This window comes from Macaca fascicularis, chromosome 8, assembly GCF_037993035.2.
Source record: "Macaca fascicularis isolate 582-1 chromosome 8, T2T-MFA8v1.1".
Taxonomy (NCBI): Eukaryota; Metazoa; Chordata; class Mammalia; order Primates; family Cercopithecidae; genus Macaca; species Macaca fascicularis.
In genome coordinates this window covers 12,100,873-12,115,853 of record NC_088382.1, presented here as the reverse complement: position 1 = coordinate 12,115,853, position 14,981 = coordinate 12,100,873, and the positions used below count along the sequence as shown (strand labels likewise).

Below are 14,981 nucleotides of genomic sequence, written 5' to 3'. Positions count from 1 at the left end.
CCCATGGGTTGCATTCATCAGTCGGATCACATTAGACCAGGAGTCCCGGACAGTCTAGTTTCATTATATTATGCAGACTTTCACATACCACTTTCATCATTTTTACCATATCTTCACATTTTTTTCTATACCTGTGTATCGCCTGCACTTATTAAAACTTTTTTGTAGGCCGGGCGCGGTGGCTCAAGCCTGTAATCCCAGCACTTTGGGAGGCCGAGGTGGGCGGATCACAAGGTCAGGAGATCGAGACCACAGTGAAACCCCGTCTCTACTAAAAATACAAAAAATTAGCCGGGCGCGGTGGCGGGCGCCTGTAGTCCCAGCTACTCAGGAGGCTGAGGCAGGAGAATGGCGTGAACCCAGGAGGCGGAGCTTGCAGTGAGCCGAGATCGAGCCACTGCACTCCAGCCTGGGCAACAGCGTGAGACTCCGTCTCAAAAAAAAAAAAAAAAAACTTTTTTGTAATACACTTTTAAGTATTTATTTCTTCTTCTTTTTTTTTTTTTTTTTTGAGACAGAGTCTCGCTCTGTTGCCCAGGCTGGAGTGCAGTGGCACAATCTCGGCTCATTGCAAGCTCCGCCTCCCGGGTTCCCACCATTCTCCTGCCTCAGCCTCCCCAGTAGCTGGGACTATAGGCACCCGCCACCACGCCTGGCTAATTTTTTGTATTTTTTAGTAGAGACGGGGTTTCACCGTGTTAGCCAGGATGGTCTCGATCTCCTGACCTCATGATCTGCCCACCTTGGCCTCCCAAAGTGCTGGGATTACAGGCATGAACCACTGCGCCCGCCCAAGTATTTCTTTCTAAATGCGTTCATTTTTAAAGCAAATGTTTTATCACTCGTGCAAATAGCCAATTAATATAATGAAAACAAAAATTAAACATTCTAGCTAGATACTGTTAAAGGCTCTGAACTTGAGGCCTGCTTTCTCTGTATAAAGAGAGCTATGAAATAAAATAGCTGTATTTGATTAGTGCTTACTGTCAGAAGCACTTTATACATGGTACCTCATTTAATATTTATAACCATTGTATGAGGTAGATTGTTTCCCCATTTTACACAAGAGGAAGCTAAGTGATACTGGGTCTGTGTCCCCCCTGAAATCTCATGTCAAATTATAGTACCCGAGGTTGGAGGTGGGTTCTGGCGGGTGGTGACTGGATTATGGGGGTGGATTTCCCCTTTGGTGCTGTTCTTGCCATAGTGAGTGAGTTATTTCGAGATCTGGTTGTTTAAGTGTGTAGCCCCGCGCCCCCCGCCCCGCTTCTTCCTACTCCAGTCCTATAAGACGTGTCTGGTTCCCTTTCATCTTCTGCCATGATTGAAAGTTTCATGGGGTCTCAGAAGCCATCAGCTTCCTGTACAGCCTGCAAAACGGTGAGCCAGCAAACCTCCTTTCTTCATAAATCACCCAGTCTTAAGCATTTCTTTTTCTTTTTCTTTTTTTGAGATAGTCTCTCTCTGTCACCCAGGCTGGAGTGCAGTAGCACGATCTTGGCTCACTGCAACCTCTGCCTCCTGGGTTCCAGCGGTTCGCCCACCTCAGCCTCCCGAGTAGCTGGGATCACAGTTACCCACCATCATGTCTGGCTAATTTTTGTATTTTTGTAGAGACAGGGTTTCACCATGTTGGCCAGGCTGGTCTTGAACTCCTGACCTCAGGCAATCCACCTGCCTTGACCTCCCAAAATGCTGGGATTACAGGCGTAAGCCACTGCGCCCAGCCAAGTATTTCTTTATAGCAGTGTGAGAACGGACTAATACTCTGAGGTATAAGATAGAATAAATGGCAGAGGCAGTGGATCAAGCAGCATTAACATAAGCAACTCCATCTTAGAAAAAGACTCCATCTTACATTTTAAAAGGCATCATGCCGACAGGGACCAGATGTTCACCTAATCAACAGACACTGCACCCAACCAGATAAGGACAAAACCAGACATACTTTTCCACTATCAGTCCTCACCAAAGTACTCTGGAGAGCAGGACCTCGCCAGCTCAAAACAGCCATCTTAACAGACACTGTCTTGCTGTCACTTGTGATAAGCACCTGGCATCCACCTCTGAAGTCTGTGCCCACATAAAAGACTCTTCCTTGCAAGATCTTGATGGACAGCCTGGACAAAGCCAGGACATTCTTTTTGTCTACATTGCTCTTCCTGAACTGGTTAACCCTTTCCCTCATCCCTTTTCTCTTGATTTTTTATTGTTGTTGTTGTTGCTGAGACGGAGTCTCACTCTGCCGCCCAGGCTGGAGTGCAGTGGCACCATCTCGGCTCACTGCAACCTCTGCCTCTCAGGTTCAAGCAATTCTCCAGCTTCAGCCTCCAAAGTAGCTGGGGTTACAGGTGTACACCACCACACCTGGCTAATTTTTGTATTTTTAGTAGAGACAGGGTTTCACTACATTGGCCAGGCTGGTCTCAAACTCCTGACCTCAAGCGATCTGCCCGCCTTGGCTTCCCAATGTGCTCGGATTACAGACGTGAGCCCCTGCACCCGGCCTCTCTTGATGTAAAATTTACTTTATTTGATGTGGAATGTTTAATCTATAACATTTATATATCCATTAAGCATACCACACTATGTATGGTTTGCAATGTTGACTGACTTGTGGAATGGTTTGACCCTCACAGCTTGACTACTGAGTGAATGGGTTATAGTAAGGAGACTCGCCTCCTTGGTAATTCTATGTAGCTCGTGGCTTCTGTGATTGAAATAGCATCAATACCAGTCTGACACTGTGGAAAGACACAAACATGTGTGGACCTGGTTGTCTGACCTTGAGAGGCTCAGGATAGCCAGGATTCAAATAGAGGCAGGCAGGAGTCAGGGCACCTAGCTGCCTCCTACATAATGCAAAAGACAAGTGATTATGATTTGATGCCATCTGTGCCTCAATTACGAATGCCTGAGATTGCATTGGAGTACATGGCCCTACTTTGGAAACGCTGGTCTGGGGGATGTCCAGACGGCTCTGAGGAAAGGTGTCTTCCTTCCACACTCAGATACACATGAAAATGCTGCACATTCTCTCAGCTTTTGGAGATTCACACTTTGCATTGGTATCTAAAAGGTTCTCAAAGTCCTGCAGCAAAGACTCTATTAAGCTTTCTTTTTCTTTTTTAGAGACAGGGTCTCATTCTGTTGTCCAGGCTGGAGTGCAGTGGTGTGATCATGGCTCACTGCAGCCTCGACCTACTGGACTCAAGTGATCCTCTTGCTTCAGCCTCCTGAGTAGCTGGGGCATGTGCCACCACACCTGGCTATTTTTTTTTTTTTTTTGAGATGGAGTCTTGCTCTGTTGCCCAGGCTGGAGTACAGTGGCACGATCTCGGCTCACTGCAAGCTCCGCCTCCCAGGTTCATGCCATTCTCCTGCCTCAGCCTCCCGAGTAGCTGGGACTACAGGCGTCCGCCACCATGCCCGGCTAATTTTTTTGTATTTTTTTCAGTAGAGACGGGGTTTCACCGTGTTAGCCAGGATGGTCTTGATCTCCTGACCTCCTGATTCACCCACCTTGGCCTCCCAAAGTGCTGGGATTACAAGTGTGAGCCACCGCACCTGGCCCCCCTTTTTTTTTTTTTTTTTGTAGAAATGAGGTCTCACTGTGTTGCTCAGGCTGGCCTCAAACTCCTGAGGTCAAGCGATCCTCCCATCTCAGCTTCCTGAGTAGCTGGGGCTACAAGCATGCCACCATGCCCGGCTGATTAAAAGAAATTTTTTTGGTAGAGATGGGGATCTCACCATGTTGCCCAGTTTGGTCTCAAACTCTTGACTTCAAGCAATCCTTCCTCCTCAGCCTTCCAAAGTGGTGGAGTTACAGGCATGAGCCACTGTGCCGGCCTCTTTTAAGCTTTCTTGAATGCAGCATTTCCTATTGGATCTCAGAATCATTTTAAAGAGAGCATGTATTTGTACCTCAGGAGACACAAATGTTCCATGACGCAGTCTAAATTCCTCTCAGCATTTAGAATAACATTCATTTCATTCAAAAATATTCCTAGTTTTTAAAGATGAAGAAGGTATTGCTTCCCTGAAAGAGGCTACAAATATTCAAATAGGGTTTCTGTTTCCAGGTGAATTTTCTCATGCCGTCGAACACAGATCACTTCAGGTCATCATTTTCTAACCGCCCGTCCAGTCCTTCCACACCCCCTTCCGACTTGGCAGCAGCAGCAGCATTTCCACCAGGTGACGGCCTTTGTCACTGCCAGTTCCACTGGGGGACACCGGCAGCCATGGGCAAAGGAAGCCCTGGGCATTTGAATTTGGCACAGAAGCTGCCACCATGTGTCAGGCACTCTGTATTCAAAGAGTGAAAGGAAAATAGAATCTCGGAATCCCAAACTCAGGATGGCAAAGGGAAAGTTCAGTGTGGGAACTGAGTCACACAAAAACTGCTGTTCCTTCTGTTCCCAGACAGCTGTAATTTCACCATCTCATGTCACAGCCTTATTTCCTTTACTCCCTCTTTAAACGTTAACTTTATCTTGTGTAAAATGAAGATTTACTGAGCTGGAGACAATGCATAATTGCTTTTTTCCTCTACTCCCTCTTTTCACAGGTAAAATGTAAATTTACTGAAGCTAATCAGAGCCTCACAAGAAGGTAAGCATCTGCCTCATTGCCTACCCTCCCTATTTTTCCCTCTTGCTTGCTCTTTCCCTTTTAAATATCAAAGTTCCCAAAACCCCTTTGGAAAAAGCACAGGCCACAGATGCTTCTGTGATCTGTGTTTTTCCCAGGAGTGTCCTTGATCTTGGCTAAATAAACCTCAAATCGATTGAGACCTGCCTCAGTCACCTTTTGGTTTACAAAAGTTCAGTGAACCTGAAAGTTCTTTCAAAAAGCTCACAAAAGGGGGAAATTGCCTTAGAAGGGAACGACATATGTGATAAGTAATGCACTTCTAATTGTCACCACTGACACCTGCTTCCGTGTGGCCTGCTCAGAACTCAGTTTCTTGATGAAGAAAGAGAAGGCCCAAATTGATGTGTGCTCAATTGCACGACCTTCACCAGGAAGAGGGAGGCAGTGGCATAGAGTGAGTGCTTGGGGTTGCTGGATGCAGCCGTAGAGCCACACCTCTCCCACGTGGGATGCACCTCTTGTGACACTTCTCTTTTGGAAATTCTAACTGCCTCATGGTTTCCTCTGTACTCTCCGCAGAAGTGGCTTTGAATTCTGGGCACCCCACGGCTCTACCTGCCTTGTCAGGAGTCTTGCAGGGAGGCCCTCCCGGTCTGAGGCAATCCCTTCTTCCCTGTATTGCTCTGTCTTCAGGGCAGGGCTCCTCTTGTTACAGTAGGTAGCCAGACAGACATGAGCAGGGCAGAAGAAACCCCCCCAGCAACCATCAGGTGAGAAGGTCAGGTGGTTGTTACACTGTGTTTCTAAAATAATAATTGGTTACAGCCGGTGCCAGGGAAAGGCAGGCTCCCAATACATAGAAAACACCTAAAACTGGTGATCAGATGCTTTCAGGTAAGTGGTCAGGAGCTGGGTGAGTGGGCTCAAGCATGCGCATTAAGAAGCAAAATGGCGGCGCTTAACTGGTATAGGACCTAGAAGGTCCTATACCTTCAACTAGTAAGGGAAGAAAACCTCAGGTGAGCATGCGCAGAACTCCAGTAATTCACTGCGCATGCGCCCCCTCCCAAGCGCTGACAGGCCACTGCACATGTGGACAGCCGACCCCAGGGGAAGAATCAGGGGAGGCCTCGGGAAAAATGCCAACGTATAAAACCCCAGGTCAAAGGTCAAACTGTGCACCTGATCTCTCAGGCCGCCTGCTTGGCCCTCTTCCAAGTGTACTTCTTTTCGTTCCTGTTTTAAAGCTTTGTAATAAACTTTCCCTCCGGCCCTAAAACTTGCCTGGGTCTCTCCTGCTGTCTTGTGCCCCTTGGTTGAATTCTGAGGAGGCAAGAATTGAGGTTGCTGCAGACCTGTTATGGATTCACTGCTGTTAACCCCCTGGCCTTGGTCCTTACTTCTCTTTGCCTTTTAAACAATATGGAGGACTAAATCCTCTGACGGGTACCTGAGGGGCCTGCTCTTCCAGTTTGCAAATAGGGCACCCTGGGGCAATATGTAGCAGGTGGTGGTAGGACTTCTGCTAAGAGCCTTTGAAAGACAAATCAGGGGAACTTCCAAACCTACCAGAAATTTAACAGCTGTGACTTAGGAATATAGTGGATCATTGGAAAAAAAAAAAAAAAAAAAAGAAACATTTAAGAGAGCGGATATTCAAGAGTTACATCCTCAGCCTTAAAACAGAGGCAGTTTTAAAACAGGGACTCTTTCGGGGACCAACTACCAAACAGATGAGAGCTACCACCACCCACCTCCCACAGCTCCAACAGTACCACTAAGAACTAAAACTATAAAACAGTCATTCCTTAACTGACAGAATTAAAAGTAAAAACAAAATGAACAAAATCAGAAATAATGAAGCTCTGGGAATACAACTGCTTAACCATTTCTTTGTATTTTTATTGATTTTTTTTTTTTTTTTAAATTTCTGCCCAGTTACGACAACGAAATGGGAAACCACAATTACAATTCACAAATCATGGCATGAAAAACAACACACACCCCATCAGGAATTACACCAAACCCTTTCCTTTTTATTCATTCAAAAGAGAGTCCAATACACAAGTGTCAAATACGAGCACTGTCATTTTATTTTTTTTTCTTAGAAGGGGGAAAACATTTATTTTGGCAGTGCTTTACAATTCCTGGAAGTGGTTTTGATACCACAAGTTGCAGGAATAGAAACCCTAACAAACTTGGAGGGCATTTGTTTGAGAGGCAAGGGACGCCTTGCTTAGAAAACATTCCTCTTGTGCTTAGTGAATCGCCTGTCGCCTCGGTGGGCTGCTGTGTCTTTCCAGGTGTTGAAAGAGAAAACAGAATTTCTTGCATAGACAGCTGAAGAGTCCTGTAGAGCAGAGTGATTTTTCTATCTCCAACCCTCCTCCCACCCTGAAACAAATTCGCAAGCTTCTCTGGAGCATCTTTTGGTCACATGACCCTCTATCATGGTAACCCTTTTGCTAAGACACGTGTGACACCAAGGTTTCTTCTGACACTGCTTCTCTAGGGTTCAGATGACAGCACAAAACATCACTTGTCAAAAATATTAGATATTATGAATGTGGGCGTTTATGTTCATAACAGCAAACACTTTGCAGGGTGTTTCACCAAAAGGAGCATTTTCATCATTTAATATGGTCCCTCGGGAGTTAGCCCAAAATCATACAAATAAGTCTTTTTCTAAAGATGGGTCAAAGTTGGTTAATTTGACAGTTGAGGAACTGTCTCATGCCAATTAAAAAACTCTTACTGCCCAACTATTCAATGGTCCAAAAAGCAATGACGTTACCATTCAGTTTTACACACATGCACACGCACACACAGACGCGCACACACACACGAGAACTGTGACAAAAGGATTCACCAGATCGTGTGACTGTGTTCTAAAAGAAAACAAACTCTCAAACTTCAGGTGTCCTATTCAAGTACTAAAAAAATGCAAACATAGTCTGATCCCATTTGATTTTTATGATCACAATAAATCATTCTCTGAACTGCAGGTTCTGGAGCCAGTGAAATCAACGCCTGGGGCACAAAATATTCTACAAAAATCGGTGTGTGATTTCTAGCAGGGCAGCCGCTTGCTCGTTACTTCTTTTAAAAAACATGTTGAGACTGTGGCCTTCCAAGAGTCAATACTTGACGAAAGAAGTAAAAGAGTAGTGAGTACCAGCAACTCACTCTTTTTGTCTGACGCTGGCGAGAAGCAGTCAGTTTTATACATTTTCAATCAACCCACGGAGGAGGCAAATGTAAACAGAGTTTTTTACACTCTCCGAAAAACGTGTTACTACTGTAGCATATGCTGTTTGGCCCAATTAAAAGGAGAATGGAGAGCAATTTGTTTGGTTTGCTTTTTAAGTTTTACCTCGTGAAGATTTTAAAACGAGGGTTTTACTAGTTCTTGGCAGGAGACTGTCCAATCAGAGGTTCTGTATTTATAAATAACCCATATGGGATTATGCTCTCCAGTGAGCATAACTGGAGTCTAAATTCACAACCTTAAGGTCTGACAGCCAGATGTGAAAGGTCTGCAAAGAGCTCTGCTAGTAAGTAATGTTTGCAAAGTGCTCTGCTAAGTAAGGTACTTATTAGGCAGAGCACTTCGTAAGATTCAGAACTGACTCCTGATTATCTTAAGCCATTAAAAGACTCAAGTTTTGCATGGACTTTTTGTCCTCTTTGGCCCCTGAGTGTGCCCCATCTCTGCCCGGCACTAATGACGTGTGGAAAGCAAGGATTTCCCACCAGCGTGCCCGATCATTTATATAGGCAGGACCTTTATTGAAAAGAAGGGAAGGGACACGGTCTTAAATGCACATTTAAGGTTCTTTCTGATTATTGGCAATCTCTATGAACCAACAATCCATGGGCTAACAGAGTGTTTTTTTTTTGTTTTTTTTTTTTTTTTAAAAGCTGAGGAGGATTAAAGAATAAAGAAAAAACAAAAAAGTCTTATACTAAAATAAGAAATCAGCCCCATCTTGGCACAGTTCTCATGCAGAATATTGCACCCAGTGTGAACTAACGCTAGAAGCTTCAAACTGTATAAATTTAAATGTATTTGCATATTATAAAAATAAAGATAAACATATACATATTTTACACTAGTTATGGAACAGCAATGAACGTCAGTCGATCCCTCTTTCACATTTAACAGAACTGAAATCTGAGTGCTCTAAATACTGCCACCTGTACTGTAACTATGGCTTATATGTGCACGGAAAACAAAATCCCTGAGAAGCCATTCGACTTTTTTTTTTTTTTCTTTTCTTCAAGTAGCGCGCTCCTTGGAGGATCACAGTTCTGAGGTTCAGGTTGTAAAACATTTGCTCCATCTTCTCGCCCATGCTTCCCCCCCACCCCCTCCCCACCTCTTCCCCAATCTTCCAAAAAGCATCCTGCAAGCACGCGTTGTCACTCAAGTTCACAGAACACGCTGGGGGGAGTGCAGAGGGTCTGCCAGGTGCAAAAAATGGTCCAGGTGTTCAGATGCTCTCTTTTCTCCATGGAAATTCCACAGCCACAAACATCACTGGTTTCTGTGCTTTTCACCAACGTTCTTCCTGTATGGGTGGACAAGAAGAAAGCACAGAGATGACAAAAAGGTACTGGACAATGCTACCCTCAATAAGAAAAGGAAGTGATGATAGAAATCTATTTTCTCACATATTTTCATTTCTACTTCTAGGACTCATTATAAATATGTAAATGTCAGGCAACTAATGTCCCCACAAAGGAAAGAGTCATTTTAGCAGTCTATTTGCCAAACATTTCTGTTGGTGTGTTAAGCTCAGTTCAGCTATAAAGAGGGAACTGTACTAATTGGCTGTCACCACTTATTCCACTGTAATTTTATAGCTTAACTAGACCTCTAATTAACAACCCAAAACTCTAACCACGGAACTGTTTCCTTTCAATAAACACGCACAGTCACACATAGACACACACCAAATAATCCTCTAGGAGAAGGGATATATACTAAAAAGTGAGATGTCTGTCCACCTAAAATGCATGATTTTACTTAAAATGTTATACGTTAAGTTGTCTACGAAAATCTGGAGTCTGATCAATATAGAATGAAGAGACTACTGCAGCCTCAGCAAATAAACAAAGCGGCATTCAGTTCCAGTAAAATGGTTAGAGGAAAAATATCAAGTGTTTTTCTCATTTTTGCTTCCCTACAATGACACGTGATGGAATGTTTTGTAAAGTGTGTGTGTGTTTTTTTAAGCAACTTTCAATAAAATACACAAAGACATTGAAAGGAAAGGAAACAGGAGTTACGATTCGTTTTCCGCAATCCCCCATCTCTCGTTAGGAGACAGTGATTTCATGGACACTGATAATTCAGCATCTGCCTAAACACTTCTCCAGTCCCTACAGGATTCAGCCATGGGCTCGTTCAAGCATGATAATAATGACATCACCAAAACAAACAAACCAAGAAAAACAAAAACCTCTCATTTACTAACTACATGCCAGGAGTTAGGTGGTTCACTCTAGCGCATTATTTATCTTCAACTCCTGACAATCCCACCATGTAAGCTCCGTCTTATCAGCATCTTACTGAGAAGGGAACTAAGGTTCCAAAAGGTGAAATAACTTCCCCAAGGGTGCATACTAGCGAGTGGCAGAGCCAGGCCTTTCACTAGGGTGATCTGACTCCAAAGCTAAAAGAGAAGTTGGATATTTGGAGCCCTAGGAAGAATTTCACATTTCTACGGCACTCTGCCACAAGAATATTTTTAATGCCTATTCATATAGTAAACTCCCAGAAGACAGCGTTTTGAAAACTGCCTCAAATTCAACTAATAATATAATCAACCTAACTGTAAGGACGGCAGTGTAAAAACACACGTTTCAACCCAGCAGCTAACTTTGGTGGTGTGAGTTTTGGGTTCACGAAGAGATGTGCTACATAAACATTTTCCCACTGAATCTAACAGACCTTCGGAAATGCAGACGGTCTGCTCCCGGCCTACACGTAAGACTGAGAAACACAAGAATACCTAATCAAGGGCACCTAGAGGGAATATCCCATTGTTCAACCAGCTTGAAAATTGTTTCACATCTATGCCTTTTTCCACATTTGGGACTTAAAGAAAACCACCATCAAAATCACCGGCCTTCTCTGTTTCTCCCCACCTCTCTACCTCCATAAACTTGTCCTCCTCCCTCAAGACCCACCTCAAATACGACTTCCTAGAACTTTTTCTCATTCTTCCTGGTAGAGTTCCTTCTTCCCTGTGCTTACGGGACTCTGTTCATACACCTATCATGGCAGGTACCATGTTTCAATTATAATTAGACTCTGACAAGTTTGTCTGATTATGGCTTTGATTCTCATCTTCTCCAAAGAGGCTATTAGGTTCTGGAGGGCAGGATCTGATTTTAGTGCTTTATGTATCCTCAACACCCGGCCCAATGCCTACTAGAGGATAATTACTCAACAAAGATCTATTGAATGGATGGGTCAGATGTGATGAAACAGCCACAGGTAAAAAGTAGCCAAGATACTATGAGATTATTACCAAAAGAGGTATATAAAAAGTATTGAGGAGAGCCAGGTGCAGCAGCTCATGCCTGTAATCCCAGTGTTTGGAAGACTGAGGCAGACGGATCAACTGAGATCAAGAGTTTGAGATCAGCCTGGCCAATATGGCAAAACCCTGTCTCTACTAAAAATGCAAAAATGAGCCGGGTGTGGTGGTGCATGCCTGTAGTCCCAGCTACTCGGGGAGCTGAGGCAGGATAATCGCTTGAACCCAGGAGGCGGAGGTTGCAGTGAACCAAGATTGTGCTACTACACCACAGCCTGGGTGACAGACTGAGACTCTGTCTGAAACAAACAAAAAAGTACTGAGGAAACGTGAAGAACAGAGTGACTGGTTACAGTGAGGATGATTAGTGGTGGCTTCCCAGAGGAGGTTACCTATGATCTTGGCCTCAGCAACCAATGGGCCTTCACTGGTAGGAGAGAAGGGCAGCAGCCAGCCAGTGGACTGAGAGGTAGCCAGGGCCCACCATGGTTGACCTCCCACAGAAAGAGAGTGTCCTGTGTGTTGGCAGAGTGCCTGGGGTCTGATTGTGCAGGGCCTTGTGAGCCATGGCCAGGAGGTTTGAACTTGAGCCTGTTATCACCAGGAAGCCATCCAAGGCTTTTGAAGAGGGAGAGACATGATGGGGTCTGATGTTAAAAGATAATTAATGTTGGTTTGAAGGACAAAAAGATAAGAGAGCAGGCAGCCAGCTGACACTCAGTCACAGGAACCTTGGCAGAGATGGGGGAAGTGGTGGCTGGGGTGGGGGGTCAGGCCCTAGAAAGAAGCCCGAGGCTGGAGCTGAAGATATGGGTCAAATTCATTCATGTCAGGACACTGATGGGATGGGATAAAAGGTGTTGGAGAATTACTACACACAGGGAAGAAAGCAGAGGAAAGCATTGAGGCTCACGGACTCCTAGCTTGGGGCCGATGGTGCAAAGCTACCCCGTTGCCAAAGACAGGTCACAGATTGAGGAAGAACTTTGGGGGAGGAAGGCAATAAATTCAGCTGCACGCCTGTGAGGCCTACAGGACATCCAGGGATGATGATGCCAGGTGAGACACTGGAAACAGAGGTCTGGAGTTGAAGGGAGGGGCCAGCCTAGGGGGCGCCCAGCCCCCGAGTCCTCCCAGGTTAGGGAATCGAAATCTGCCCTTTCGGGATGCAACAAAGAAATTATAACTCAAGGTACTGAGATGCTTAGGCTGAAACTGAAGCCATGGCGTGCTGTATTAACTATGTCTTTTATTTTCTGTATTCTGGTGCTTTCCTATCCTGGGCCTTGCAGACTCTGGAGGGACTGTCTCTCCCAGGATTAGCCAATTCCTAGAGATGGTAAAACAACTTGCCCGGAGTACACTCTTCAAATACAAACCAACTAATCCTGAAACCACACCCGGAACACCTCCTTTACTGGCTCTCACACTGTAGGCCACCATCCACCTGCCCCCGAGCCAGGTGCCAGACAACTAAGGCAACCCCTCTGCCCCAGGGCCACTGAGATTATTCAGATGAGCCTGTCCTAGACCTGCCGACCCGGTCTTGCCCATTCTTCCCCTCATGCCCCCAGTCCCTTCCTCTCCCTCCGTGTGACCATCCCGGTACTTCCCTGTGTAGTTCCTGAAGGTGTGGACCCACCTGATGTTTGATTTCTGCATAATAGTAAAATTTTTAAAAAATGACTTCCTTTTTTGAACAAGGATCTAAGATCACTGTCTATGCAATATCATAGTAAATTAAGCAAAAGAATCAAGCAGTTCCCTTCTTCCTAATTCCCACAAGCAACTTAATTCTAGAGAAGTATAAGGTTTGTCTAGGATTCCTGCTCTCCAAAATCTCTTCATCCCAACACCCCCATATCCCCTCTAATCTCTCCGAGTCCTCAAGAGGGCCTTACCTATTTAAGAAATTCTCTCTGCTTCACGGAGACTTACCCTTAAAAATTGGTGCTCCTAAAGTCACAGTTTGGGTACAGTAAAAATGATGGCATAAGGAAAAGAAGCACTATCTTTTCCACTTAATTTTCCAAGAAAGTATGAAGATACCCAAGCAGAGAGGGAAAAATTCCAGTATCAATGTGGCTGATGGGAGACTAAATAATTAAAGAAACACAATTCCTCCCAGCTTGTTAAAACAGCAAGGCAAAGAGCTGTCTCACTCCTTGCATAGAACAAAACAAATCAATGCAAATCGATGTGAAATGCCCCACAGGCAACGTCCACAAGCGGCCTTTTCTTATCAAACGCCATCCCTTCCTCACCCTCTGTATTTTAAAATTCTGCGGTCAGTGAAAAATTCTCCATTGTGACGAAGCCTAATTCATCTCATGCCATTGCTTTTTAAAAATCTTTTATCAAGTTCATACTAATTTGTGTGCTAGTAGACATACATGGCCTGTTTATTTGGTGATATAAAGGCTACAAACTTCATCCTGCTTTTTATGAAAGGCAACTGCAATTGGTCTTAAATGTCTTTATGTCAAAACGATGCTACTGCCGAAATTCCTGTGCAAAGTCATCACGGTACTTTTGAGAATAGTTACAAACAGCAAGTAACTGGAATTTAGTGGGGATCTTGCTTGAATGGGAACTCTACGGTATATAGGCAATAATCCAACATTTTAAAAGGGAATTTTGAAATGCAGTAACTCAGCCTTCCCCTCTATTATTAGTAGTACTTCCTAAAAAAGGAGAAAGCTTAGCTCAACAATTTTCAAACCACCCCCACCTTTTTTTTTTTTTTTTTGGTAATTCTATAATACGTGATCAGCCAAAATCAGAATGAACTTCCTTCTTCAGTCTCAGAACTCCCACCACTCCCCACATATCGGAGCACAGACAGATACGGTATTGCTGCAGGAGAAACGTCAACCACCAGGAAACAAGAGTAACACATGCCCACTTCCTGTACATTCAAGGGTCAGTCCATTAAGAAACCACATGTCAGAATGTGGGTCGCATTCCAGTAATACCTTAAGGTAAAACATTGTCATACGATGACCTGTTGAATTTTCTTGGTCTTTTACACAAAAATCAGTAGATAAACTGGGTTATCTGGCAGGTTATCGAAGAGTCTTCAGTTTGGTGGAGGAGGGAGTTGCTCTAAAGCTCTTTGGAAGGAGAAAGAGAAGCATTCTGCAGGATCCCTGAGAATGAAACGCAACCAGCAAACTGTCATTTGTCCAGAGAAGCTCACGCTCCCTGGGAACTGGAATATTCGGTCTCACCCTGAAGAGTAGCTGGACAGAGACAGGAATTCACGAATAAAAGCTTTAAAAGATTATGCGTTCTACTTGCTTCCTACCTTGCCCACCGGAAGTATATGTTTGCCCTCTGTTTTGACTCCTAATGTCAAGGCTCAGTACCCCTGAAATATCTAGGGTCTAATTAGGCTGCCATGAAGAAGTTCTAAAGGAGGAGCTCTCCAAGCAGCTCCAGCTCCTCTCCACCATCCAGGAAATAGGGGGCTGGCAGTGGGAGGAGCAAGACAAGCCACTGTCTTTAGACTGAACTGTGCCAAGGATAACGTGTTTATGAGAACCTCTTTAAAACTCAGAAATCGGCTGGGTGCAGTGGCTCATGCCTGTAATCCCAGCACTTTGGGAGGCTGCGGCGGGCGGATCACGAGGTCAGGAGATCGAGACCATCCTGGCTAACACGGTGAAACCCCGTCTCTACTAAAAATACAAAAATTAGCCGGGCATGGTGGCATGCGCCTGTAGTCCCAGCTACTCGGGGACTAACAGGAGAATCACTTGAACCCAGGGGGCAGAGGTTGCAGTGAGCTGAGATCACGCCACTGTACTCCAGCCTGGGTGAAGGAGTGAGACTCTT

At 44.7% G+C, this 14,981-nt stretch overlaps 1 protein-coding gene and 1 long non-coding RNA gene across 5 annotated transcripts in view; one reads left to right on the top strand and one right to left on the bottom strand.

The window, feature by feature from the left end:
- LOC107130557 (uncharacterized) overlaps positions 1 to 14,427 on the top strand; it is a 39,774-nt gene extending 25,347 nt beyond the window's left edge. Inside the window, exons 5-6 of the long non-coding RNA XR_006700296.3 lie at positions 4,571 to 4,614; positions 14,209 to 14,427. This is a non-coding gene — a long non-coding RNA (uncharacterized lncRNA). The remainder of the gene's footprint in view (positions 1 to 4,570; positions 4,615 to 14,208) is intronic.
- MFHAS1 (multifunctional ROCO family signaling regulator 1) overlaps positions 6,478 to 14,981 on the bottom strand; it is a 108,354-nt gene continuing 99,850 nt past the window's right edge. For 2 of the 4 annotated variants that reach the window (XM_005562624.4, XM_045397887.3), the window contains one exon: positions 6,478 to 9,167. In XM_005562624.4, coding sequence (XP_005562681.3) covers positions 9,134 to 9,167 — 34 coding nt within the window. In that variant the 3' untranslated portion in view covers positions 6,478 to 9,133. The remainder of the gene's footprint in view (positions 9,168 to 14,981) is intronic. The other 2 variants (XR_012417040.1, XR_279676.5) reach the window with 1 other exon arrangement.